This window comes from Halichoerus grypus, chromosome 8 (assembly GCF_964656455.1).
Source record: "Halichoerus grypus chromosome 8, mHalGry1.hap1.1, whole genome shotgun sequence".
In the NCBI taxonomy this organism is placed as follows: Eukaryota; Metazoa; Chordata; class Mammalia; order Carnivora; family Phocidae; genus Halichoerus; species Halichoerus grypus.
Window position 1 is genome coordinate 25465597 of NC_135719.1, and position 25904 is coordinate 25491500.

Below are 25904 nucleotides of genomic sequence, written 5' to 3' on the forward strand. Positions count from 1 at the left end.
CACCTGAGGCTCAGGCTCACCTGAGCTTTGTCAAAGACTCCACCCACCTACTCAGACCCACAGATTCTCCTTGGGCTCCTGATCTACAGAACCAGATGCACTGGCCAGCCTGCAAGCCCAGAAGAGAGGAGGGGGCAGCTTTGAAGGCGTGGCCCCGAAACTGGCCAAAGAAACGCCGAGGAAGAGCTGGGGCCAACCCCACACAGCTTCTGCTCACTGCAAGTTTCTAATTTTTTCATAACAAACCTATATGTTTTGATAATCAATTTGAAGACCGTTTTAACAAAGGAAAAAAGGAAGCCTTCAAGAATCCCACATTTGAAAAAAAAAAAAAACCCTACGCTTGTCACAATCCCACTCCAAAACCACAGGAACTTGCAGGGAAAGGGAAAGGGGAATAACTATAGGAGCCATAAATGGAAGCCTTGATTTTTTTGTCAAAGATGACCTTTTAGTGTTTTTTTATTCTTTGGGTAAATACCCAGCAGTGAGAATACAAAAACACTAATTCAAAGGGATACATGTACCCCTATATTAACAGCAGCATTATTTACAATAGCTAAGATATGGCACAACCCAAGTGTCCATCAATAGATGCAGTCAAATGCTCTACCACTGAGCTATACCCCCATCCATCAATAGATGAAGGGATAAAGAAGATGTGGTGAGTATAATGCTAAGTGAAGTAAGCCAGTCAGAGAAAGACAAAATATGATCCCACTCATACATGGAATTTAAGAAACAAAAGAGACGAGCAAAGGGAAAAAGAGAGACAAACCAAGAAACAAGACTCTTTTTTTTTTTTAAAGGTTTTACCTATTTATTTGACAGAGAGAGAGAGAAAGCACAAGCAGGGGGAGCAGCAGAGGGAGAGGGAGAAGCAGGCTCCCTGCTGAGCAGGGATCCTAACATGGGGCTCGATCCCAGGACTCTGGGATCATGACCTGAACCGGAGGCAGACGCTTAACCGACTGAGCTACCCAGGCGCCCCAAGAAACAGACTCTTAACTAGAGAGAACAAACTGATGGTTACCAGAGGGGAGGTGGGTGGGGGGGATGGATGAAACAGGTGACAGGGATGAAGGAAGGCACTTGTGATGAGCACTGGGTGATATATGGAAGTGCTGAATCACTATATTGGACCCCTGAAACTAGTATAACACTAACACTGTAAGTTAACTAACTGGAATTAAAAACTCAAAACAAAAGACCTTCTAAAAGACTAATTAACAGGCAGTAGAAGGTGGTGAGGAAGCAACAGTGGCACAGAGAAAACCAAACAAATAAAATTAGGGACATAAATATTCTCCCTGCTCTGGTATCTATCTGACCCCAGCTCAACACTGTTGATCGGACACCCCCTCCCACTTGAATGTTTCGAACGTCACATGCACACAAGGATCAGGGTGGCCCAACACCTTGCTCTAGGGTTTCCCAGAGTGAACACGACTAAAGCCTGGGCAAAAGGAGAAAGCGCATGGGACCATCAGTCCCACAGTCAAGAACTAAATAGAACTGAGTAGAAGATGGTTCCATCTTGGAGAAAGCGCCATCTTGGAGAAAGCCAGCCTTGTTGGCTGACAGGAGCACTGTGTGTTCTCTCATCCCATGGCTTCTCTGAAGGGAAATAGGTGGTCTCAAATGATGGACCCTGCAACATCATCCATTGTTTCTCCTGAGGAAGTGCGAGGAAGTGTGGTCTGCTCACAGAGGGGAGAGCCAAGCTCAATTTGAAGCCTGGCTTGAAAGGGTCAGCCAAGATTTGAATCTTCTCTCTCCTTCCTGTTCAAGGTCCTTTCTCAGAAAACACAAGCCCTTTGCCTACAGGGGCAGCTTCATCTAGGTAATCTTGCGCCCACTGCAAACTCATGCCAAACCCACATGCTTGGGTTCAAGTGGGGTCCCGACGGAGCTCTCCCGTCTCTAGTCCATTTACTTTCCAGTGCTTGTTCCTCAAGAGTAGGCAGGCTCCCCTATTTTCATTCCACAATGGGCCCCACAATTTATGTACCTAATCTTGTGCATAACCGATTGCCTGGCATACAGCTGGAGCTTAATAGTGGCTCCTTTATTACTGACGGAAATACATTTCCAGACCACTTTCAACTTGCCGTGCAAGCTTACCAGTGGCCTTGTCTCCGCAATGTTTGGAAACCTGAAAAAAATGTAATGCAATGGTCCAGATACTCACTGAGCTCTCACCGTGAGCTAGGCCTGCAAGAGACCCCCTTGGTCAGAGGCTGAAGAGAAGACCGTTCCTGGGGAGCGGGATGGAGTGACATGGAGGGGAAGGTGGAGGGACATCTGGAGGTGTACCTGTGGTGGAGCCCCGAGCTGGCCCTGCGGGTTTACTCCCGGTGTCTCCCGGGAGCACAGACCTGGGTTTGGGGGGGAAAATCCCTCTCTCGTGGCTTCCTGCGGGAGATGCAGGGCCAAAGGCAAAGTGGTGCCAGGTGCTGAAGCCCCCCCAGACCTCAGTCCTCTGTATGGGTGCCATGTGGTCCCCAGCCCCCGTCCACTCAGAGGTGTTTTCTAGCCCCAGACACGGCTGCAGCTGCCAAAAAGCCAGCTTCCGTGGCTTCCGGCTCAGCAGCTTCTACTGGACATGATGTCACGCTTACATCTCTGTGGCTGGCCATCTGGAGGGCTGGTGGGCGTCCAGGAGAGAATGCACTCTGGGGCTCAGCCACAGCCCATAGGAAGGGAGGGAGGCGGGAAGAAACCCTTGCATTGGCCAGCGTCAGTCCCAGGACTGGGGGACACTGGCCCCTCAACCCCGTCTCAGCTCAGATTACTCCGGGAGGAAAGAGCTGCTTCTCAAGAGCAGCACGTGAGAACCCCATTTCCCCGTGAAAACATCGGCCCGTTGTTATCCCAACCTGGCGAACTGCAGCTCACAGCCTCTAATTATTAAACAATGCCTCTCGGCCAACTCGGCTCCCAGCCCCGACTCCGGCGCTGCCTCCCCCGTCCTGCTGGGAGGTCTTCAATTTCACAGCTGGGAGAACCCAGGGAGCGAGCTGGGCACTGGCCCATTTGGACCAACGGCTCCGCAGAAGCAGGTAAGAGGAAGAACGAGCGCTGAGGTAGCTCACCAGAGCTCAGCTCGAAACGGGGAAAGAAAACGCCAGCTCCCGGGCTGGCCTCAGCTAACCGAGATGCCGGAGGCCTTTTTGTTGTCTCTGCCTGCCGCAGAAGGAACCTTGCTCTTGGGGGCCTCCAGACATGCCCTTCCCTAGCACCTGCCCTCAGAACCAACCCCATGCATTCGGGACCACCCCCTAAGGGTTTAATTAGAAAAATTTTCAAACGGTCTTATTGTGATAAAATACGCGTAACACAGAATTTACTATCTTCAACATTTTTAGGCGTACGGTTCGGTGATGTTCAATGCATTTATAATGTTGGGCGACGCATCTCCAGAACTCTTTTTCATCTTGCAAAACTGAAACTCTATCCATCAAACTTCCTATTCCTCCTCTCTCCAGCTCTACACCCTGTCTCTATGAATTTAACTGCTCTAGGGGCCTCAGATAAGTGGAATCATACCCTATTTGGCTTTTTGTGACTGGTGTATTTCACTCAGCATAACGTCCTCCAGGTTCACCCAGGTTGTGGCCTGTGACAAGATGTCCTTCCTTTATAGGGCTGAATAATATTCCACTGTGTGCATAGCCCATATTTTGTTTACCCATTCGTCCATCAAAGGACGCTTGGTTGCTTCCACATTTTAGCCATTATAAGTCATGCTGCCACGAACATAGGTACACACATCTCTTTGAAACCCTCATTTCAATGCTTTTGGGTCTACACTCAGAAGTAGGATTACTGGAGCAAAGGGTAATTCTGCATTTAGTATTTCGGGGATGCATTTAATATTTCCCACCAACAGTGCACAAGGGTTCCAGTTTCTCCACATCCTGACAATGCTCGTTATTTTCTGTCTTGTTTTGTTTTGGGTAGGAGCCCAAACCTAATGTAACCTAATGGGTGTGCGATGTAAAAAAATACTGACATTTTTACGCACAATATTTCCAGTACAGTAAGTAAGTCTGTTGGAGGCAGGAAGCAGAAAAGAAAGCCAGGAAACCTAACTGACAGCCTTCTCAGGCCAAGGGTGCATTCGCGTCTGCCGTCGGCATTTTGTGGAAAGGCTAATCCAGAAGTTTTGTCAACACTGATTTCAGTAACACTTACTGCCTCTGAAAAATAAAGGGGGGGGGGCTGCTCGTTCCCAAACCAAGACCACTTGCAAGCGCATCCTCGACCCAGACAAGGAATGAAACTGCAGGCAAAAGACGACATCGGGAAAGGTCTCACAAACACCAGAATCTGTACATTTTATCTAGTTTTGGTACGAACCACTTTCAAAGTAGTGACCTTGGAAGTTTAGTTGAACATTCCAAAGATGATGTTATTTAGAGCTCTTCTCTAGGACCTCACTTAATTAGCATTTGGAAAATCAGTCGTGCGAATTTACAGTCATACGCGGACATGGTTCCCAAAGACTCTTCCCTGCTCCCCAAATCAAATCCGCTCTCAAAGGGTACTACCTATCACCCCAACACTGCAATCCGCAGGCCCCACAGGCTTCAAAAACCACTTCAAAGTGCCTGGAGCCATGGCAACCTCTGGCCAGTGAGCACGAGGCGGGGGGGAGGGGAAGCAGAGCCACTGGGGGAGGTGGTACCTGGAGGCTCCCAGCACTCCCTGGGGTGGGCAAACCCAGATCCAAAGCAAGAACCGGCTCCTGCTCATCGCTTGTCCTTGGTGCCTGGTAGGGTACCAGCCGGATGGCAGGCAATCAGAATTACTGAATAGATGTCTTCTCACATGTCCCATTATACATTTAAATCATATCCTGTAAGAGCAGAAAATGCTCTCATAAGGGATCAGTGTGCTACAGAGTACATTTTAACCCTTTGGGGTGGGCGACTGATGCATCATCCACAAGGGTGATGAGGTATGTGTCTGGTGTCTGGTGGTAGCAATGTGCATGTTCTGGGTTTTTTAAAGAGGAGAAAGTTAGGCAGTTGCATTGCCTGGTGCCTGGGGATAAGGTGCCAGAACTTTCCCAGCCAGCTTCGGAGCATCACTGGGCCAGGGGCTTACAGTACGTGGCTCAAGAGATACACCAGAGGGCCTTTCTGGCCCCTCTTAGAGGGGCAGGCTGTCTCAAGCTAACAGAATGGTAAAGTGCTCCTATCTAAAGCTTTACCTCTGAACTCAGGAGAAAAAAAAAGAAAATATATAATTTGAGAAGTAGTTTCCTTAAGTTAATTTTAAAAAATTCCTTGAAATTCACAATGGACAGATTCATAGCAAGTCTAATAACATTTTGATATTTTAATCTGACAGATTAAAATTATCAAGAAACACTTCTGCCTATTTTGTAAAGGGGGGTCTTGGTGTGAATACATAATGCATTCTACTTACATCGTGGAAGTAAAGGAACCCAAGCAAATCAGTTTTTCTCAGAGAGGTTTGAGACATAAGGGAAAAATGAAAGAGCCATATCCATATCTGTTGTGGGTTAAATTGTGTTCCCAAAAACAGATATGTTCAAGTCCTAACGCTTGGTACCTGTACCCGGGAATGCAATCTTATTTGGAAAGGCGGTCAGTGCAGGTGTAAGCAAGTTCAGATGAGGTCCCACTGGGCCAAGCTGGGCCCTAATCCAAGGACCGGTGTCCTTATGAGAAGAGGGAAATAGGGACAGAGGGAGGAGGCCGCATGACAGGGTGACAGTGAAGGACAGGTCAGAGCCATGCGTCTACAAGACAAGGGATGCCAAAGATTGCAGGCCACCACTGGAAGTTAGAAAGAAGGAAGCAAGGCTCCTCTCCTGGAGCCTTCGGAGAGAGCACGGCCCTGCCCACACCGTGATCTTGGACTTCTGGCCTCCAAAACGGTGCAAGAATACATTTCTGTTGTTCTAAGCCCCCCAGTCTGTGGTCATTTGTTACTGCAGCCCTAGCAAGCTAAGATAACGTGACTGCTGCCTGTGTGGAAGGCTGTCTCGTTTCTGTGGTCCGCTGCGGGGCCCCTGGTGTCCCTCACAGTCTGGAAAAGTCCAGCTCTGTAGTCTAGAAAGCAGCTCAGCTCCTTACTTGCAACAGAACGTGCATGGGAATTCCCCAGGCATCTCTGCCGACCGCTATTGCCCCAGGAGTGCCCCGGGGCTGGGGCCGTGCACAGCACATGGATGCCTACATGGACTCCCTCCCACAGGGAACTCGGGGTATCCACTCTCCCCCCAGTAGCGTGCTCAAGCCAGTTGGGAGGCAGCCTCGAACACAGGTTAGCTCTTGCCCGGTGAGTGTTTTATTTGGTGCCCAGGAGAGGTAGTAGATGCATTTTCTTAGAAGTGTTAAGACTCTCGGGTAACCAGAATTTTGCTACTTTTATATTAATAATAACAACAGCAACAATTATGGCTAGCACTTACCGCATCCTTACTTTGGGCCAGGCACCGTGAAAAGCACTTCTTGTGCTCACTGAACCCTCATAACTAAGGGTTAGGTACTGTAATAGATCCCCAATTTTACTGATGAGGAATCCAAGGCTCAGAGAGTTGGAGCAAGGTCTGATTTCCAAGCCTGAATTCTTAGCAAACTGTCCTCTTTTCCTCTCCAAAGAGGGACAGGTCTTTCCTCTGTTGCATGTGCAGCTATAGACCAAATCCAGCCTCACCTGGTAACAAATACAGCTGCATCCACCGGGGGTGTATCATCCTTCCCTCCTGGAACCTGATTGTTGCCGAGGTACCGGGCTCCTCCGTATTCCTCATTCTGCCAGTGACAGAAGCTCTCCAGAGACCGCTCACCGTGGTGCCCAATGGACAATTTGGCCTAAAAGAAATTGGGGTCGGTGGGGGCAGTTAAAGAAGCAAACACCCAGGGAAGCCGGAGTTTATGTTCGGAATATAGTGTGGAGAGAGCTGCTCGATGGGACATCATTCAGTGATGTGCTTCTCCCAAATCCAACCCTAATGCTGGTAGGCAGGTGCCCAGTCCCAGAGAGAGGCCAGGGCCTTATTTGTAAGTTCAAATGAAGACTATGTTATTAAAGAAAAATATTCTTTCTTTCTTTTTTCTTTTTTTTTTTTTGGCAAACTGAACTGTGTACCCAACCAAGCATCGGTCTCTTGTTTTTCAAGTTCATTGCCCGATTCTGCAAGTAACATTATTATATGGGAATGCATTCAACTCAAAGACCAGAAAACACTGCTACAGTGAATCCAAATTTGGCCTGAGGCTGGGGTATAGCTCCGGAAGTATAGCCACGGGTTTCCAAAGACCTCACCATCTAGATTTGCATATGTGAGATGTGCTGGGAGGGCTGGAGGGAGGCACACACGCTCAGTGCTCAGGGTTCTCTCGAAATTCCAAGCAGAACATGTGCACCCCAAGCTTCTAGTAACAATACCTGCCCTCCTCCCATTGGATATCCCCAGTCCCTGACCCAGGGCACACGGTTGCCATCTGCAAAGCCTGGGAGGGCAGATAAGACTGACAACCACCTACACTCCTCCTTAGCACTCCACAGCAACTAGGAAACTTCCAGACCAGTTACGCCGTCTATGTGCTCTGGTGGGCGTCCATGGGGACTTACAGGCCGTTGTCGTAGCAGGACGAGCTTGGTAACTTGAATGTTCACCTTACTTCCAAGGCTCTGGTGCTGAAACATATTGTATACCTGTCAAGAGAGAAAAGAGAATTAATGACATAAATATAAAAATTAATAAAAATACAGTGGTATCCTGAATGGGATCCTGGAACAGACAGAAAATGTTAGGTAAAAACTAAGGACATCTACATTTTGGAAAATAAAACTTTATTAAATCAAAAAAAAAAAAAAAACAAAGGACATCTGCATTAACTATTGACTCTAGTCAATAATAATCAGTCAGAATGCCAAAAAAATAATCCAACGGGCAGAGGACCTGAACAGACATTTTTTCAAAGACGACATACAAAATGGCCAACAGACACATGAAAAGATGCTCAATCATCAGGGAAATACACATCAAAACCACAATGAGATACAACCTTACACCTGTCAAAATGACTAGCATCAAAAAGACAAGAAATAACAAGTGTTGGGGAGGATGTGGAGGAAAAGGAACCCTCATGCACTGTTGGTGGGAATGTAAATTGGTGTAGCTACTGGGGAAAACAGTATGGAAGTTTCTCCAAAAAGTAAAAATAGAATTACCATATGATCCAGTAATTCCCACTACTGGGTATTTACCTAAAGAAAATGAAAACACTAATTTGAAAAGATGTATGCACCCCTATGTTTATTGTAGTGTTATTTACAATAGCCAAAAAGGTATGGAAGCAGCCCAAGTGTCGATCGATAGATGAATGGATAAAGAAGTATACATATATACAACAGAACATTACTCAGCCATAAAAAAGAATGAGATCTTGCCATTTGTGACAATATGGATGGACCTAGAGAGTATTATACTAAGTGAAATAAGTCAGAGAAAGACAAGTACCACATGGTTTCACTTATATGTGGAATCTAAAAAATGAAATGAGCAAACAAAAACAGACTCTTAAATACAGAGAATAAACTGATGGTTAACAGAGCGGAGGTGAGTGGGGGATGAGTGAAATAGATAAAGGGGATTAAGAGGTATAAACTTCCAGTTATAAAATAAAGAAGTCACAGAGATGAAAAGTATAGCATAGGAAATATAGTAAGATTGTAATAACATTGTTTGGGGACAGATGGTGACTACACTTATCATGGTGGGCACTGAACAACGTATAGAATTATTGAATCATAATGTTGTACACCTGAAATATAACACTGTATGTTAATTATTTCAATAGAAAATAATAATAATACATCAATATTGGTCCATTAGTTATACCATACTATTATAAGATGTTAATAAGAGGAGAAATTGTGTAGGGGAACTCTGTACTATTTGTTCAATTTTTCTATAAATCTAAAATATAAAATACAAATGGCTAAAATAGAAATTTTTTATAAGATAGAAATTACACTCATTAAAAATTATATTAATTAAAAATATTAAAAACCTGAATTTTTCTAGTACAAAAAAATCTAAAAAAGAATAATTACACAAAATTTAATTTTCAGTGTTCATGAAGTCTTTTTAAAACAAAATACACACACACACACACGAGAAATATGACTCACATTTTATTTAAAAGGCCTTCTGAGGGGCACCTGGGTGACTCAGTCAGTTGAGCATCCGACTCTTGATTTCAGGTCCGATCATGATCTTGGGGTCATGGGATCGGGCCCCATGTCGGGCTCCATGCTCAGCGGGGAGTCTGCTTGAGGAGTCTCTCTCCCTCTCCCTCTGCCCCTCCCCCCATGCTCACTCTTTCTCGCTGTGAAATAAATATTTTTTAAAAAAAAGGCCTCTGAGACCCCAAAGTCCCATAAATATGAATTCCCAAAAGAAATATGCACATGATAGAAAACTCTGGAATCACACACAGAGCTAAGCTGGAAATCAGTTGTTTAAAAAAAAAAAAAGGCATAGAACAGCAGATTCCCATAGAAGGAATGGGTATTAGATAATCCTGATAGAAAACTCAAAACCCCCATTCTGGGCTTTTATGTGGGACGTTGAAGGGGACCTTTAAGAAGGGGAAGGTCAATGCCTGTGGCCGTATTTGCCACGTGCAGTCCTGTGAAATCTCTAACCCTCATCAAAACCTGTCAAGGTCAGTATCTCCACCACCTTCAGCTCATCAAGAGAAAGCCACCTGCTCAAGACCCACAGCTCGTCAACAATGACCCCAATTCATATGCAGGCTTGTCCAGCCAATAAGGCCATAATCCTCCTTTATGCCTGAAGTCCTCATTCTAACCACAGTGTGTCATGGAGACAGGGTTAGAGTAACAAAAGAGGATTTGTCCCTCTCGGTTTTGCACCTCTTCTTGGTAGAAGGACCTCAGTATCAAAAAAAATCCAAGGAAAGTGTTTCAAGGTGAAGAGAGGGAGGAAATCTCAAACAAGGCAGAGGAATCAAAGTTGACATGGACGGGGAAAGGCCCATTGAATGTGAGAATCCCTGGGTCCCTCTCCTGTAATATGGACAAAGCAGGATGCAGGGGGTATAATGGGACAGATCAGGTAGGTGGTAGAAGAAGATACGGAGAGAACAGGGATGAGAATCTTTCGAACACCTGGCGAAATACTTCTGCTTCATTGTGTCCTGGTTTTTCCTTTGTTTTTTCCACTTTTATTCAGATGTGATTGATATATAACATTGTATTATTTTTAGGTGTACAACCTGATTTGACATATGTACAATATACTGCAAGATGATCACCACAAGAAGTTCAGTTAATGCCCATCACCTCGCATAGTTACAATTTGTTTTCTTGTGATGAGAACTTTTAAGATCTGCTCTCTTAGGAACTTTCAAACATATGATCCAGTATTATTAACCATAGTCACCTTGTTGTACGTTATATCCCCAAGACTTATTATAAATGGAAGCTTGCACCTTTTGACCCCTTTCACCCATTGCCCACCCCCATATCTCTGGCAACCAGCAAACTCTTCTCTGTATCTAGGAATTTAGCCTTTTTAGATTCCACATATAAGTGAGATCATACAGTATTTCTTTTTCTCTGACTTATTTCACTTGGTTTTGAAACTTCTCTCTTTTTTTTTTTCCTGATAGACACAACCTAGAAGGGAGAATTTTCCAGCAGAGGCATTAAAACTTTCTACTGTGTTCTTTGGTACATCAGCCACAACATAAAACAACAACCAGAGCAGATTGTAGCCACAGTTAATCAAGGCCACGTGAAGCATACAATGTTTGAGCATCTGTGTGACAAAGGAATTAGCTGTGTCATTGCTTGGATCTTATTTTTCCAGTACAAAAAAATCTAAAAAAGAGTAATTACATGAAATTTAATTCTTTGAAAACTATTATTAAAGCAAAAGAAAATCTTTGGGTAACTTAATATTCTTTCCCACAAGGAAAAAGAGAACACATTTAGTTGTTCTGTTCTTACTCCACCCCACCCCCCAAATTTATTCCACTAAGAACAAAATAGTAGTCATTTCTTTTCTCTCTCTCTCTCTTTTTTTTTTTTTTTACACTGGACCATCTGTAGGCCAATACTGAAGTCATGTCTTAATTACCTATCCCCAAACCTGGGTGAAGGAGAGGAAAACACATAACTTTTTCCTTGTTTTGGTATTTTGAGAACCACCCAATGGCTGCGACTCAGATTTTTCCAGTAGGATTGGGCCCAAACTGGAAAACCTCAATTCAAAACATCAAAAATAGGAAGAATGAAAACCTGCAGTTCTGAGGGAGAAAATTCAAGTCACACAGGATTTCAAGGTGCAATCTAATCATTGCCTAGAATGTCAACACCAGCCAAAGGCGTGAGAGGATATTATTTAAGGAAGGTTTAAAGGAATAACACAGTAAAGCAATTTTCAATGGAATTGTGACATGCCACAGAAAAGCTGCATAAAGAACCTGCATAAAAGAGCGCGAATTTCAGGAAGGAAAAACTATAGGAACAACCTCTCTTGGCAGAACCGTCCATTTCCTCCTCGCTGGGCTGATGACAGTTCTGTGCATTCTATACAACCACAACCCCAAAGGCTCAGTCGCTTCCCTTGGGGCAAATGCTCAAAAAGGAGGGAAGATGGAGAGAAGACAAAGCTTCCTCCTTCAGGGGCTAGGAGAAGGGCTGGGAGATGGGGGGGGTGGGAGGGTGGTTTACTGGGTACAGAATTTCAGTTTTGCAAGATGACAAAGTTCTAGAGATGGGTTGCACAACATGAATATACTTCCTACTGAACTGCACGCTTACAAATGACTAAGATGGTAAATTGAATGTGTATTTCACCGCAATTAGAATTTTCTGAATTAATTTTTTTTGAAAGACACTTCACACTCTAGCGACATTCTCTAGCAAGCGCGAAGGCAGGCACTTCCCCTCGACGCGTACCTAGGGTGCTCACGTCCTAGAAAGCAGATCTGGGAGCCTGACCTCGGCCAGAGCACCTCGTCACCTGACGTGAGCCATCCCACGTTCCCACAAAGCTCAGCAGAGCACAGGGCAGATGCACAGGATCTCCCGGGGGGCCCAGAGCCAAGCCCGGCAAGCCAGACGAAAATCTGACGACAGCCACAAACACAAAGCATCAGGCCCCAAAGACATGTACCGAAGTCTCCTCGTCTTTTTTTCCCATGGAAATTCACGCTCAGGAGAAGTCCCGGAGGCGGCGGCCATATGATGTTGAGGGAGACACCTGGTTGGGCAAGGAACAGCCCGGCCAATCGTCTGGAAATTCTGTCTCCGGCGTCCAGCTCTGGCTGCGTCCTGGCAAGTGTTCAGAGCCCTGGCTGCGTTTGTCACATTTCCTTGGCAGCCCAGGGGCCAAGCCGGCGGGGAGGAGGGACCAGCTCCCAGCAGCACAATGTGGCTCTCCTGGCTGGGCGACTTGGGGACACGGCCAGGGAGGGGCAGACAGGGCCAGAGAAGCAGCAGCAGGTGACGGGGACACGTGGGGAGGAGCTGTGCAGAGTGCCCACGCAGGGTTCCCCAAGAACACCTGTGCTACTCAGGGCCTCCCCCGGGACAGACAGACTCAAATCATGTCCGGTGCCCATCCAGACCCTGGTACGGGAAAGGACTCTTTCTCCTGGACAGTGCCCCGGAGGGGGGCCCCTGAAGCAGAAGCACCAACATCACCCGGGCATTTGCTGGAAATGCATTCTGGAGCCCACCCCAGAACCACGGAGCCAGAGGCCCTGGGGGTGGGCCTGGCCACCTGCCTTTTACAATCCCCACCCCCACCCCCGCCCCGGCGGCTTCCCCGGGGATGGCTTCTGGCGTGTGGGAACCAGCGAGTGCTCTAACACCGTGACAGTTTCTCTGGGCACCAGAGAAAGGCTTGTTGTCTGTTTCGCATGGTAATTGAGTAAAATTGATGCCATTCTTCCTCCCAACAGAACTCGACTGGAACATCTCACGTTTTCATTTCACTCCACGGTTGTTAAACAAGCTAAAAACAACCAAAGCTCCGGCAAGTGGCCCCGTTTTCCAGTTTGGCTGCCCCAACCCCGGGTTTCTGGTGTCAACGCCACCTGTTTCCGTCTGCAATTTGTTCTTTAAAATCTTCCTGCTCCCATGTCACTACCAGCCCCCAACCACAGGAAAGCCAAGAGATAGACATAAAAGGGCACGACAGCACATTTGGAACAGGGACAAAGCCAAGTCCAGGGGACCACGCTGCAGTCTGCTGCCGGCTCAAAGACCCAGTCTGGCAGAGGCTTCCCGCTCCGTGGGTACCTGTGCAGGTGAGTGGTTTGCTGGGGACCCAGAGCCTGGAGCAGGACTCCAGCTCCCTGGATAAGAGTCAGGCAGAGGGGTTTTTAAAAACACAGATCAGCGCATGCCACTCTTGTGCTTCAGCCCCGGCAATAGCTTCCGACCGCATGTGCACTGAAGCCCACTCCCCCTGCCCTGGCGGACCAGACCGTGAGGTCAGCTGGCTGGCACACCCCTCACTGTGCCCCCTCCCCATCACCCACCAGAAACGACCTCTTTCTGCGCCCCCCAAATGCCAGACTGACCTTGGCTGGCTAGGTCCTTAGTGCCTGCCCCCTTCTAACCGGAACATCACTTCTCACAGAAGTGACCTGACCGCCTCGCTCACTTGCTATCGCCTGGATCTCTGTATAGCAGTTTATAAAATCTGCACACAAATTTTACTGCCTCGTGTGTTGAGCAAGCACTGTCTGTCGGTCCCACTACATGAGCTCCATGGGAATGGGACTGGTCACGGTCCGGATTCTATCCCTAGACCCTAAAAGAGTCCCCAGCGCACATGAGGTACCCAGTAAATATAGCTGAATAGAATTAGTGGGTGAGCTTTTTAACTTATTTTTAATCACAGTAAATACATGTAACATAAAATTTTAGCATCTTAACCACTGTTAAGTATACAATTCAGTAGTGTTAAATGCATTCATGTTATTGTAGGACAATCACCACCATCCATCCACGGAACTCATTCACCTTGCAAAGCTGAAACTCTGTACCCATTAAACGCTAACTCCCCATTCCCCCTACCCCAGCCCCTGGCAGCCCCCATTCTGCTTTGTCTCTATGAATGTGACTACTTCAGGTGCCTCATATAAAAGTGGAATCATACAGTATTTGTCCTTTTGTGACCGGCTTATTTCACTTAGCAGAATATCCTCAAGGTTCATCCACGTTGTAGCCTGTGTCTGAATCCCATCCTTCTTTAAGACCGATGAATATTCCATAGTATGTATAAACCACACTCTGTTTATCCATTGATCCGTCCATGGACACTTGGGTTGCTTCCTCCTCTTGGCTATTATGAACAATTCTGCTATGAACATGGGTGTTCAAATATCTATGACCCTAACTTCCCTTCTTTTGGTGTATATACTCAGAAGCAGAACTGCTGGATGACATGGTAGTTCTAAGTTTTTTTTGAAAACCACCAGTCTTGTTTCCATAAGGGCTGCACCATTTTACGGTTCCACCAACAATCACAAGGGTTTCATTTCTCCACATCCACTCAGCTTGCTATTACATGTACTTTTAAATAACAGCATCCTAATCAAAATGGTTGAAAGGCAGTGGGAGATACAGGCTTCCAGTTATGGGAATGAACAAGCCATGGGGATGAAAGGTAATAGCGTTGTATGGTGACATAGCGTAACTCCTAGAGCTGTCGAATCACTATGTTGTACACTTAAAACCAATGTCATATCGTGTGTCAACTCTACTCGAAATAGATTCCTAGATAAATAAATAAATAAATAAATAAATAAATAATATCCTAATGGTAATGAAGCGGTATCTCGTTGTGGTTTTCATTTGCATTTCCCTAATCATCGGTGACACTGAACATTTTTTTCTGGTGCTTACTGGGTCACTTCCAGGTCTTCTTTGGAGAAATGCTTATTTGAATCCTTCTGCCGATTTTTAAATCAGTTTTTTTTTTTTTTTTTATTGTTGCTGCATTTTAGGAGTTCTCTATGTTCAGGTTATTATCAAATATGCATTTGCAAGTATTTTTCTCTCAGTTCCGTGAGTTGCCTTTTGACTCCACTGATAGCATCCTCCGATGCACAAAAGTTTTTAAATTTGATGAAGTCCAATTTGCCTATTTCTTCTTTTGTTGCCTGTGCCTTTGGTGTCATAGTCAAGAAGTCCTTGCCAAATCCAATGTCGTGAAGTTTTTCCCGTGTTTTCTTCTAGGGGTTTTATAGTTTTAGCTCTGATATGTTCAGGTCTTTAATCCATTTCAAGTTAACTGTTGTATATTGTATTAGTTGTAAAGGTCCAACATCATTCTTTTTCACGTGAACATCCAACTTTCTCAGCACCATCTGTTGAAAAGACAAACACTTCCCCTATCGAATGGTCTTGTCACCCTTGTCACCCAAAAATCATTCGACCCTATTTGTCAGGGTTTATTTCTAGGCTCTCTATGTATTTGTCTTTATGCCAGCACCACAGTGTTTTGATTACTTTAGCTTTGTAGTACATTTTGAAATCAGGAAGTGTGGAGACCTCCAACTCGGTTCTTTCTCAACATTATTTTGGCTATTCAAGGTCCCTTGAGATTCCATGAGCATTTTAGGATGAATTTCTCCATTTCTGCAAAGACAAATATTGTCCGGACTTCGCTGCACTGCATCTGCAGATTGCTCTGGGTAGTACTGACATCTTAATAAGAAGTCTTCCAACCCATGAACATGGATGTCTTTCCAGTCCCTTCACTAACGTTTGGTAGTTTTTAGTGTACAAGTCTTTCACCTCTTTTGTTAATTACTAAGTATTTGTTCTTGATGCTACTGGAAATGAAATGGTTTTCTCAATTGCCTTTTTGTTCATTGTTAAATATAGAAGTTCAGCTGATCTGTGTGTAGTGGTTCTGTATCCTGCTACTCTGTTGAATTATTCTATAAGTTCTAAAATTTGAGGGAGGAAGTTCTAGGACTTTCTACATAGAGGATCATGTCATCTGTGAATAGAGATCATTTTACTTCTTCCTTTCCTATTTGGATGCCTTTTCTTTCTTTTTCATGTGTAACTGCTTTGGCTAGGATTACCAATATTATGTTGAATAGAAGTGGTGAAAACAAGCATCCTTGCTTTGTTCTTCATCTTAGAGGAAAAACTTACAGGCTTTCACCCTTGAGTACGAGATTCACTATGGATTTTTCATCTATGTTTTTTATGAGGTTGAGGTAGTTACTTTCTATTCCTAGTGTGTTGGGTGTTTGTTTTAATGGAAAGGTATTGAATCTTATCAAATTCTTGTTCTAAATCAGTTGAAATGATCATGTATTTTCTCCCTTTGTTCTATTAATGTGGTATATTACATTGATTGATTGCTGTATGTTGAACCAACCCTGCATTCTGGGCATACCTCCCACTTTGTCATGGTGTATAATTCTTTCAGTATGCTGTTGAATTTGGTTTGCTAGTATTATGCTGAGGATTTTTACATGAATATTCACAAAGTAAATTGTATTTTTTTAATTCATTAAGAACTGTAGTATTCTTTTCTTGTAGTGTCTTCATCAGACTTTGTAAAGGCAATACCAGTCTCTTAGAAAGAGTTAGAAAGTGTTCTTTCCTCTTCAGTTTTTTGAGTGAGTTTGAAGAGGACTGATCTGTTTGTTCTTTAAATGTTTGGTGTAATTCATCGGTGAAGCTGTCAGGTCCAGGGTATTTTTTGGTCAGATTTTTGAATCTATTGATTCAATCTCCTTACTAGTTCTAAATCTTCCAATTTTCTCTTTCTTCATGATAAAGCCTTAAGTTTTGTGACTCTAGGAATCCAACCAGGTCATCAAGGTTATCCAATCTGTTGGTGTACAATGGTTTATAGTACTCTCTTATAATGTCTTTTACTTCTGTAGAATTAGTAGTTGTGTGCCCACTTTTGTTTCTAACTTTAGTAATCTGAGTCTTCTTGTTAGTCCCTCTAGCTATGGGTTTGTTGATTTTGTTAATTCTTCTGAAGAATCAGCTTTTGGCTTTGTTGATTTTCTCTGTTTTTCTATTTTTTATTTATCTCTGTTCTAATCTTTATTATTTCTTTCCTTCTGCTAGCTTTGAGTTTAGTTTGTTCTTCTTCCCCTAGTTCCCTAAGTTTTAAAGTAAGGTTGCGGATTTGAAATCTTTTTTTTTTTTTTTTTAATGTGAGCATTTACAACTATACATTTCCCACTGAGTACTACTTTTGTGGTGTTCCGTAAGCTTTGATGTGTTGCGTTTTCATTAATGCATCTGTATGTATTTTCTCATTTCCCCTGTTATTTCTCCCTTGACCCATGGGTTTAGAGTATGTTGTTTAATTTCCACATATTCGTGGATTTTCTAGTTTTCCTTCTGTTACTCATTTCTAACTTAATCCCACTGTGGTCAAGAGAAGATACTTTGTATGGTATCTTTTAAATCTGTTGAGACTTAATCTGTAGCCTAAGATATGTTATATCCCGGAGAACGTCCCATGTGCACTTGTAAATAAGGACTGTTGTTGTTATGGAGGATTCTGTGTATCTGTTAGATCGAATTGGTTTACTGTGTTTGTCCAAGTCCTCTATTTCCTTACTTATTTTCTGTCTTGTTGTCCTATCTGCTATTGACAGTGGCGGGGTGGGGGGGGGGGTTAAAGTCTCTATTATTACATAACTGTGTGTTTCTCCCTTCAATTTTACCAATTTCTGCTTCACATATTTTGATGGTCTCTTATTAGATGCAAAAAGACTTAACAACGTTATGTTTTTCTTGCTGTACTGAAACTTTTTTCTTTTTAATATATGGATCCTTCTTTGTTCTTTTGGTTAAAGTCTAGTTTGTGTGATATTACTATAGCCACTTCTGCTTTCTTATGGTTACTATTTGCGTGGGATATCTTTTTCCATCCTTTTGTTTTCAACTTATTTGTGTCTTTGGCTCTAAAGTGAGTCTCTTGTAGACAGCATATAGTTGGATATGTATTTTAATCCACCCTGCTTTTTTTTTTTTTAAGATTTTATTTATTTATTTGACAGAGAGAGAGCACAAGCAGGGAGAGAGGCAGGCAGAGGGAGAGGCAGGCAGAGGGAGAGGCAGGCTCCCCACTGAGCAGGGAGCTCAACGTGGCACTCGATCCCAGGATCCTGGGATCATGACCTGGGCCGAAGGCAGATACTTAACCAACTGAGCCACCCAGGAGCCCTCATCCTGCTGACCTGTTCACTGGAGAATTCAATCCATTTGCATTTAAGATAATTACTGATAAGGAGGGACTTACTTCTGTATTTTACTATTTGTTTTCAATATGCTTTATAGCATTTTTTGTCCCTCATTTCCTGCATTACTTTTTTGTGTTTAGTTGATTTTTTTATAGTGAAACTTTTTAATTCCTTTCTCATTTTCTTTTTTTATTTTATTATTTTTCTTTTTAGAGAGACAGTGAGTGAGTGGAGGGAGGGGCAGAAAGACAGGGAGAAAGAGAATCTCAAGCAGGCTCCTCCACACCCAGCTCAGAGCCCAACGTGGGGCTCAATCTCACAACCCTTGAGATCATGACCTGAGCCAAAATCAAGAATCAGACACTTAACCAACTGAGCCACCCAGGTGCCCCTCCTTTCTCATTTTCTTTTGTGTATATTCTGTAGCTATTTTCTTTGTGGTTACTATGGGGATTACATTTAACATCCTAAAGTTACAATGCTCTAAGTTGAATTTATACCAGCCTAAATTCAATAGCATAAAAAAAATCTCTGCAGCAAGATGGCTCTTAAAAAGCAAATAAATATGGAATTATAACTCAAGATAAGGACCAAGTGCAAAAGCAGACTGCTATGATAAAGAAAACAGGTTGGCCTTTTCAGAGGGGTCAGCAAGGAGAGCCACTCTGAGGGGACATTTACCCAGAGCGCTCAAAGATAGAGAAAGCTAGCTTGATAAGGAGTGGGGAGAAGAGCATTCCTGACAAAGAGAGACCACGAGTCACAGAAGAGCTTGGGGCACCTAAGAAACAGGGGCCCACATGGCAGGAGTTCAGCGTTGACGTGGGGAAGGGAATCAAGTTCAGGAGAAGCAGGTGGTCCCAGTTCCACAGCCTGGGAGGGCCGTGCAATACAGGGAGCACTCCCCATCAAGTGCACAGGAAGCCATAGAAGGGCTTAGCGCTGCTAAGTAACGAAGTCCTAATTCTGTTGGATGAAGCTCTTGCTGGCCATTCTCTGGCAAGGAATCAAGAGGAAAGAAAACGAACGTGAGGAGCCCAACGAGGCAGCTCCGGCAGTCTCCAATGCCAGAGATAACGATGGGCAGTCCAGGGTGGAGATGGAGAGAAACAACGGGCCCCAGACAGGCCTGTGACCTTGAACAGGTGAGACCGGAGTCCCTCAGCCCTGGCTCTGAGTGCCCGCCCTGCCGTGTCCTTGCTCACTGGCTCTGCACCTTGACTACGGCACTCCCTGCAAGCTTCTATTTCCTTCTAAGATGGAAATATAATGAAATCCACCGGGTATGAGGAGAAATAACCCAGCTACTCATCACAGACGTGCACTCCTTTCCTTCCTCTCAGACACGTGCCTCTGGTCGGTGCTGATCTAATTCACACACACATCACAACCATGAGAGGCTATGAAAACTGTAAGCAAACACATGACACCCAATTCGCCCAGCTTTGAATGTGTTACCAAGTCCCTATGAGTGCCCAGGCCTGCCTTGGGGACAGGAGCCTGTCTAGATTTAGCCTCAAGGGTCCGAGCGGCAAGCGTGGATGGGCAGGTATCTACCCAGAGGATGTTGGCACCCGTGATGCTACCTCCCGCAGCCTGGAGAGAAACATGTTGCAAGGAAGGTAGCAGCTGCTCCAGCAGATTCCCTTCCAAATCCACCGAAGCTAGGGAAACAGAGCCAGTCCAATCCTGCAGGCCCACAGTAAACACTCTGACGGGAGAGAGGTGAGCTGGTGGCCTCACCTCCCTGCTCACTGCACCTGGAGACCTGTCTAATGACAGGGCTCCTCATCCCCACCACAGTCCTTTCCCATCCTCCTGGCTTAAAGAAGATCTCACTTCCTAACGGAAATCCCTAGGCTAAAACAGCCACAGGAAGAACAGAATTCTTTGGATTTTCAAAACCAGGGTTTGAGGACCTGGAGGGTGGTAGTGGTGGAGGGTGGTCTTGTTCAAAACAAGGTACCATGGCTGCATACAACTTGTCTTTAAGTTTTCTGAATGGCGACCCACCACGAGAGCCACAGAAACCAGCTCCCGGTGAGTCTGTGTAAGTGGGTCAGGAGACTCTGCTCTCATTTGCTTTCTGGCCTCATCAGACTGGCCAAGAAACCCCACCGGAGGTGACCGGAGGGTTCGGTATTAGCGTACACATGCCAGATGCCCTTCACCACAGTGGCCCCGCTCTTATTGGGTAGGCCTCATCAGGAAACATCTAAATCCCAATTTAATGGGGTTGGCCCCAGATCTGCCCTCGGCAATGGGATGTGGAGCCTCCAACTTCTTCGTCCAAGCAGCGGAAGGGGACTGAAGAGTGCTGAATGAAAGCCAAGCATGGGGACCACTGGGTCCCTGTCCTTCCGTCTTACAGCCGGGGGGGCTTGGGGGCTACATCGCCACGTCCCACCCCCTCCCTGCCTGTGATACAACAGCGGCCCCCGCCCTGACGATAAAATTATGAAAACAAATGTCAAAGCGGAAGCTTTGCCTCATTACTGCTTGCGCTGCCGTAATGAGTGTTTATTCCTGGCACCTGTGCTCTGGACAATTAAAAAACATAAATGAGATGAAAGGAACTACAGAGGACAGAGTCTGCTGTGGAGCCAGCCCCACCAGCCCTCCTCCCGGGTGTGCTCTGGGCAGACGGAGGCACAGCAACCCGTCATTAAGCAGCCACCGGGAGGACTCGGGGTTGTGCAGACGAAGAACACATATTTCTCAGAGACCAGGGCCAGCACTTCCTCCTCCCCGCGTGAGCCTCCCTGCCCCACCGGCCACCCCTCCCCCACCTCGCAAACTCTTACTCTTCTTCAGCTCAAAGGTCAGCTCTCGCCGGAAGACTCCACGCTGTGGGATGATCACTCAGCAGCCCTGCGCCTGGCCCCCAGCGGTCCCTGCCCATATTTCCACTAGAACACGGGCGGGCGTTTTATCTGTCTGCCAATACCACTGCCTTCCGAGGGAAGGACCAGGTCTGTTTCGCACCTATATCCCCAACACCTTAACACAATGCCAAGGGTCTTCAAAAAATGCTCGTTAGGAGAGTGGATGGATGGGTGGAGTGGGGATGCATGCAAAAGTCTTTCCGTGTCTAAACTTTGAGGAGTGCAGCCCCTCCCCCCTCACCAGTCATGTGGTTTCCCGCTGTCCCCATTCATCTAATCAGAGGTAGACACCGGCTTCGTGGCTCCTTCCCTGTACCCGCAACCAGACCACCTCTCCCCCCACTCTCCTCCAGCCCTCACGGCGCACGGCAGGAGCTGATTCACATTCAAGTGTGATCCTGATGCCTTCTACTAGACCACTGACTCCTTAGAATAGGGACTGACCCGCTCAACTTGGAATCCCCCTGGGACGGGGCCTGGCACTTAGGCACGGTCTTGGCAAACCGCTGGTAAGGAATGGCAGGCGGGGCAACCACTGAGCAGCCCCCCCGAGCTGAAAGTACACACGAGGGCAGAGTCGGCGGCCGGGCCCTCTCCCGTGGGACAGGGCTGTGTCTCCATCCCCCAACCTGGGGAAAAGACAAGAACAGAGCACTCATCCAGGACCTCGACGGGAGACTCACCATGTTCATGACGGTGAGGATGAACCTCTGGGCGGCCTCTGCCCCGTGGTACTGTACCATGTCAGCATCGGCCACCACCAGCGTCTCCACCGTGTGCTCGCTGGTCAGCTGGATGGCGTTCCTCCGCTCCCGCCAGTCCTGGGACGGCCTGCCCTTCCTTGGCTTCTTCTTTTCTAGAAAACGACAGAGACATCCATGCAGGCCTTGGCATTTTGAGTTCCAAAACCATACAGTGAAGCGGCCTCCTGCTGAGCCTCCCACAGAGAACGGTCAATCTCCAGGGGCCAGGAGAGCTGGACCTCCACCATCCCGAGGGGGGAGGGGGGTGGATCCTGAGCTCACTTCCTACAGGGGGAGCTGAGGGGCAGAAGGGGGCTCACACCTGTCCACATCGCAGCTGAGGAGGCCAATGGGACTGAACATCAGGGAAGAGAAAACCTGCCCCATCAGAGGACAGCAGCCAGCCATGCAAAGTCAGCGGAGGGAAAGGAAGCCCAGGCCCACTGGGGAGAGATCGGAAAGCGCCTCAGGTTAATGGCAGAGACCCGGCAAGCTTTCTGAAAGGGCTAACCCCACTGTTGACAGCTGGGACCCGGGGAGGTTGGCACTCTGGCCACTGTTCTGACAGTCACGAATAAGGAGCCATAAACATTAATAACCAAAACAAAGCATTATTTCAAAGAAAAACAAAACAGCATCAGAAAAGAAAATCACCTGACACGCACATCCCGGCCAAGACGGGTCCTTTCGTCAACCCAGGGAAGGGTCATCGGTAATCCTCTGCTGACTCTTTAGATAAACTGATTCCCTATTAGATCTGATCGTTGTTATCAATTAGAGCCCAAATCAGAGTGTCTGGGCAACTCCAAGCTGCTAGGTGAGAGTGACGTAGGCTTTGCTGGTGAAAACCCCTCTGACCAACGCTAAAGGCTGATATGAATAGCATGCATTTTCAGGATCCAAATGTATGTAAATAGAAAGGCACTTCTTAAATTTGATAACTATTATTTCCATTTTGAGCACTAGACCCTAGAGAGATGACAGGTGTCATCTCTGCTACAATTTCCACACAGCAAACCCAGCCTTCATATTGCACAAACTGGCTTCATAGTGATCTCATCCTTCCAGAGCCAAAAAAGCACACTGTGAAACAGCCTGAGATATGGGTCATCATGAACAAACAAGAATACTCTGTACCATGTAATTTACAACTGTGAAAACCAAAAAGCAATCTAAGTATCCAACCGCAGAGAAAGCCAGCCATGGTAAAACGGTTTGCAGCAGGAAAGGCATGTTTGTGACGATTACTTAGCAACATAGAGAGAGGCAGAACTAAATCTGTATTTATAGTTAAATTGTGATTTTGCAAAGATTTAGCACACAAGTACCCTTGGGCCCCCAAAGGGAATAAATAAATAAGTAGACAGACAGATAACCAACCAACGTAGGTACAACGTAACTAAAACGTGAATGGTAGGGGATATGTGATCTTCGTTTTCCTTTTTTTCTCTGTATTTCCCAAGTGTATACAATGAACCAGAATTACTTTATTTAAAATAATGATGTTGAGTTTGAGAAAAACACAGATGTCACTTTTACACTCTCCACAACAATACAGAAGGCATGGGGGAGCTAGGTACGTTATCTGATGAGCTGCAGAAACGCAAGATGAAAAGCATGAATGTGTTGGTCCTGTCTCTCCTCGCCCAGAGCCAGGTCCACCTCCCATCAAGACTTCCGGGCCTCAGCAGTGGAGTGAGGGAAGAGTCCATGCTAAGACGAAAGGCCAGGTCTCCGATAGCGCTGCCTTACACATGGGCAGAACGAAGAGGCCGCTTGTCCAAGGTCTCTTTGTAAACCTATACCCACATTCAGCAACCCATTCATCTCTGACCACGAGGAAGGAGGCACAGGGGTGATCTCCACATTCTGGGCTCAGGGTGCTTGCTTGCCAGGTGCTCCCTGCCTGGATCAGGCTGACCTGGATTTTGTAACAAACCACCTTGCTCCCATTTCAACGCAGTGGAAGTGAAGGGCCACCCAAGTAAGCATTCTGTTGTCATGAGCACAACCACGTTCTCCCAGCCACGTGGTGCTGCAGGTCCAACTCCTAGTCTCATCTGCAGATCCCCCCCCCGCCCAGGTGGGCTGCTCAGCACTTACTTTTGCAAAGTGTCCTATGTTTTCAGGTTCTTGTGTGGAAAGAGCTATATTTTTGGCAAGGTCCAGAGGACACATTAGCAATCTGTCCCTGGAAGATGGTGAACTTGAACCATGTGAGCTGAGCAGTCTCTGAGAGAAGTAGCCCATCACTCCCAGACCAGATCAACATGCTGCACTGGGGGGCGCCTGGGTGGCTCAGTCGTTAAGCGTCTGCCTTTGGCTCAGGTCATGATCCCGGGCTCCTGGGATCGAGCTCCACATCAGACTCCCTGCTCTGAGGGGAGCCTGCTTCTCCCTCTCCCTCTGCCTCTACCCCTCCCTCTGCTCATGCTCACTTGCTCGCTCTCTCTCTCATAAATAAAATCTTTTAAAAAATACTGCACTGGGCATCATTCTTTAAGTACAAAGTAGGACTAATAAGACTTACCTCTCCGTCCCTGATGGACCACAGAGAGCTAATAAACAGGGTGTCCTACAGGGTGAAATGCTATGGGTTGACACGTGCCCAGAATACTAATAGGTAAAACACAATGGTCAGGAGCTCCGGGTTTTTGTGTTGTTTTTTTTTTTTAATTTTTTAATTTTTTTGCTCTGTGGTTTTTAAAGGATTTTCACTACAACTATCCCATGTAGTTCCCTTCATGGCCCCCAGCCCCTGGCCTAGCACGTGGTGTGGCAGGAAATTCACTGGACAAATGCACCCATGGATGGATGGATGGATGGATGGATGGATGGGTGGATGGGTGGATGGGTGGGTGGGTGGGTGGGTGGGTGAGTGAGTGAGTGAGTGAGTGAGTGAGTGAGTGAGTGGAATTCCTGTTTCCCACATCACAAAGCCGAAGTCAAGCACTAGGCGGTGGAGATTTCGGCCCTAGAACCCAAAGCTTCCCCCGCTCTGCTCTGACTCTCCCCACCTGCTCGGCCTGTGTGTGCCAACAGGCTCCTCGCTGCCCTCTGAGCGTCAAACCTAACAGTAGGAGGGCCGAAGAAAGCTCAGCAGGAAAGGGTTCTGGATTGAGCATCACGAAATCGATGCTGCTGCATCAACCTACCCAGGTGCAGGTCCTACCCAGGAAGACGGGGCACAGATTTCTGAGCAGCCCCCACTGACCATGCTCCTTCCGCTTGGAGGGTCTCTAGCTTGTTCCAGGCCCTCCAGCAGCTACGGGGTAATTATCCCTCCCAGCTGCCCGGGGCCCGTCGCAAGGCTGTCTGCACTCCCCTCGCTGAGCGTTGTTACTTGGGGCTGTCAGGCCAGAACCACGCTAGGCTGGCTGGTAACGCGCACCCCAGTGCTCTGTCCTGCCCCTGCATCCAAGGGAAGAGGCTGGAAGCCTTGATTCAAACCCCTGCGGCCAGATGGGTTTCAGGAATTCAGAATTTTTCAGATTTTGCAAGGCAATCCGGTGGGCATGCCACATACCGAATACCACTTTCAAATGAGGTCTGGGGCAGCAAGCTGTTATCAAAAGGCACTACTATTTCTGCAGTGAAATGAATAAATGGGGGGTCAAGAAAGACCTCACGTCAGGGCAGGGCAGGCCTTCCACAAAATGAGTGTCAAAGGGCTTGGATTTGGTGGGGCGCTTGGGTAGCTTAGTGGGTTAAGCGTCTGCCTTCGGCTCAGGTCACGGTTAGGGCCCATCGGGCTCCCTGTCAGCGGGGAACCTGCTTCTCCCTCTGCCGCTCCCCCTGCTTGTGCTTACTCTCTGTCTACATAACAAATAAATAAATAGAATCTTAAAAAAATAATCCTGGATTTGAAATTGCAGGTCAAGAGACCAAAGACCAACATTCCCTCTCTCAATGCCCCTGTCCTTCCTGGGGGTAGTGGCAGAGAGGAACAGGGGGGTGGAGGGAAGCTTGTTCCTCCCTGCTCCTCACTCTCATCAACCACCCCACCAGCA

At 46.4% G+C, this 25904-nt stretch overlaps 1 protein-coding gene across 5 annotated transcripts in view; it reads right to left on the reverse strand.

Moving 5' to 3' along the window:
* The window catches only part of ADAMTS17 (ADAM metallopeptidase with thrombospondin type 1 motif 17), a 348978-nt gene that overhangs the window by 264132 nt on the left and 58942 nt on the right, over nt 1-25904 (reverse strand). For all 5 annotated transcript variants that reach the window (XM_078078954.1, XM_078078952.1, XM_078078953.1 and 2 more), the window contains exons 4-6: nt 21835-22007; nt 7615-7698; nt 6694-6851 (exon numbers count right to left, since the gene is read on the reverse strand). In XM_078078954.1, the coding sequence (XP_077935080.1) occupies nt 6694-6851; nt 7615-7698; nt 21835-22007 (415 nt within the window). The remainder of the gene's footprint in view (nt 1-6693; nt 6852-7614; nt 7699-21834; nt 22008-25904) is intronic.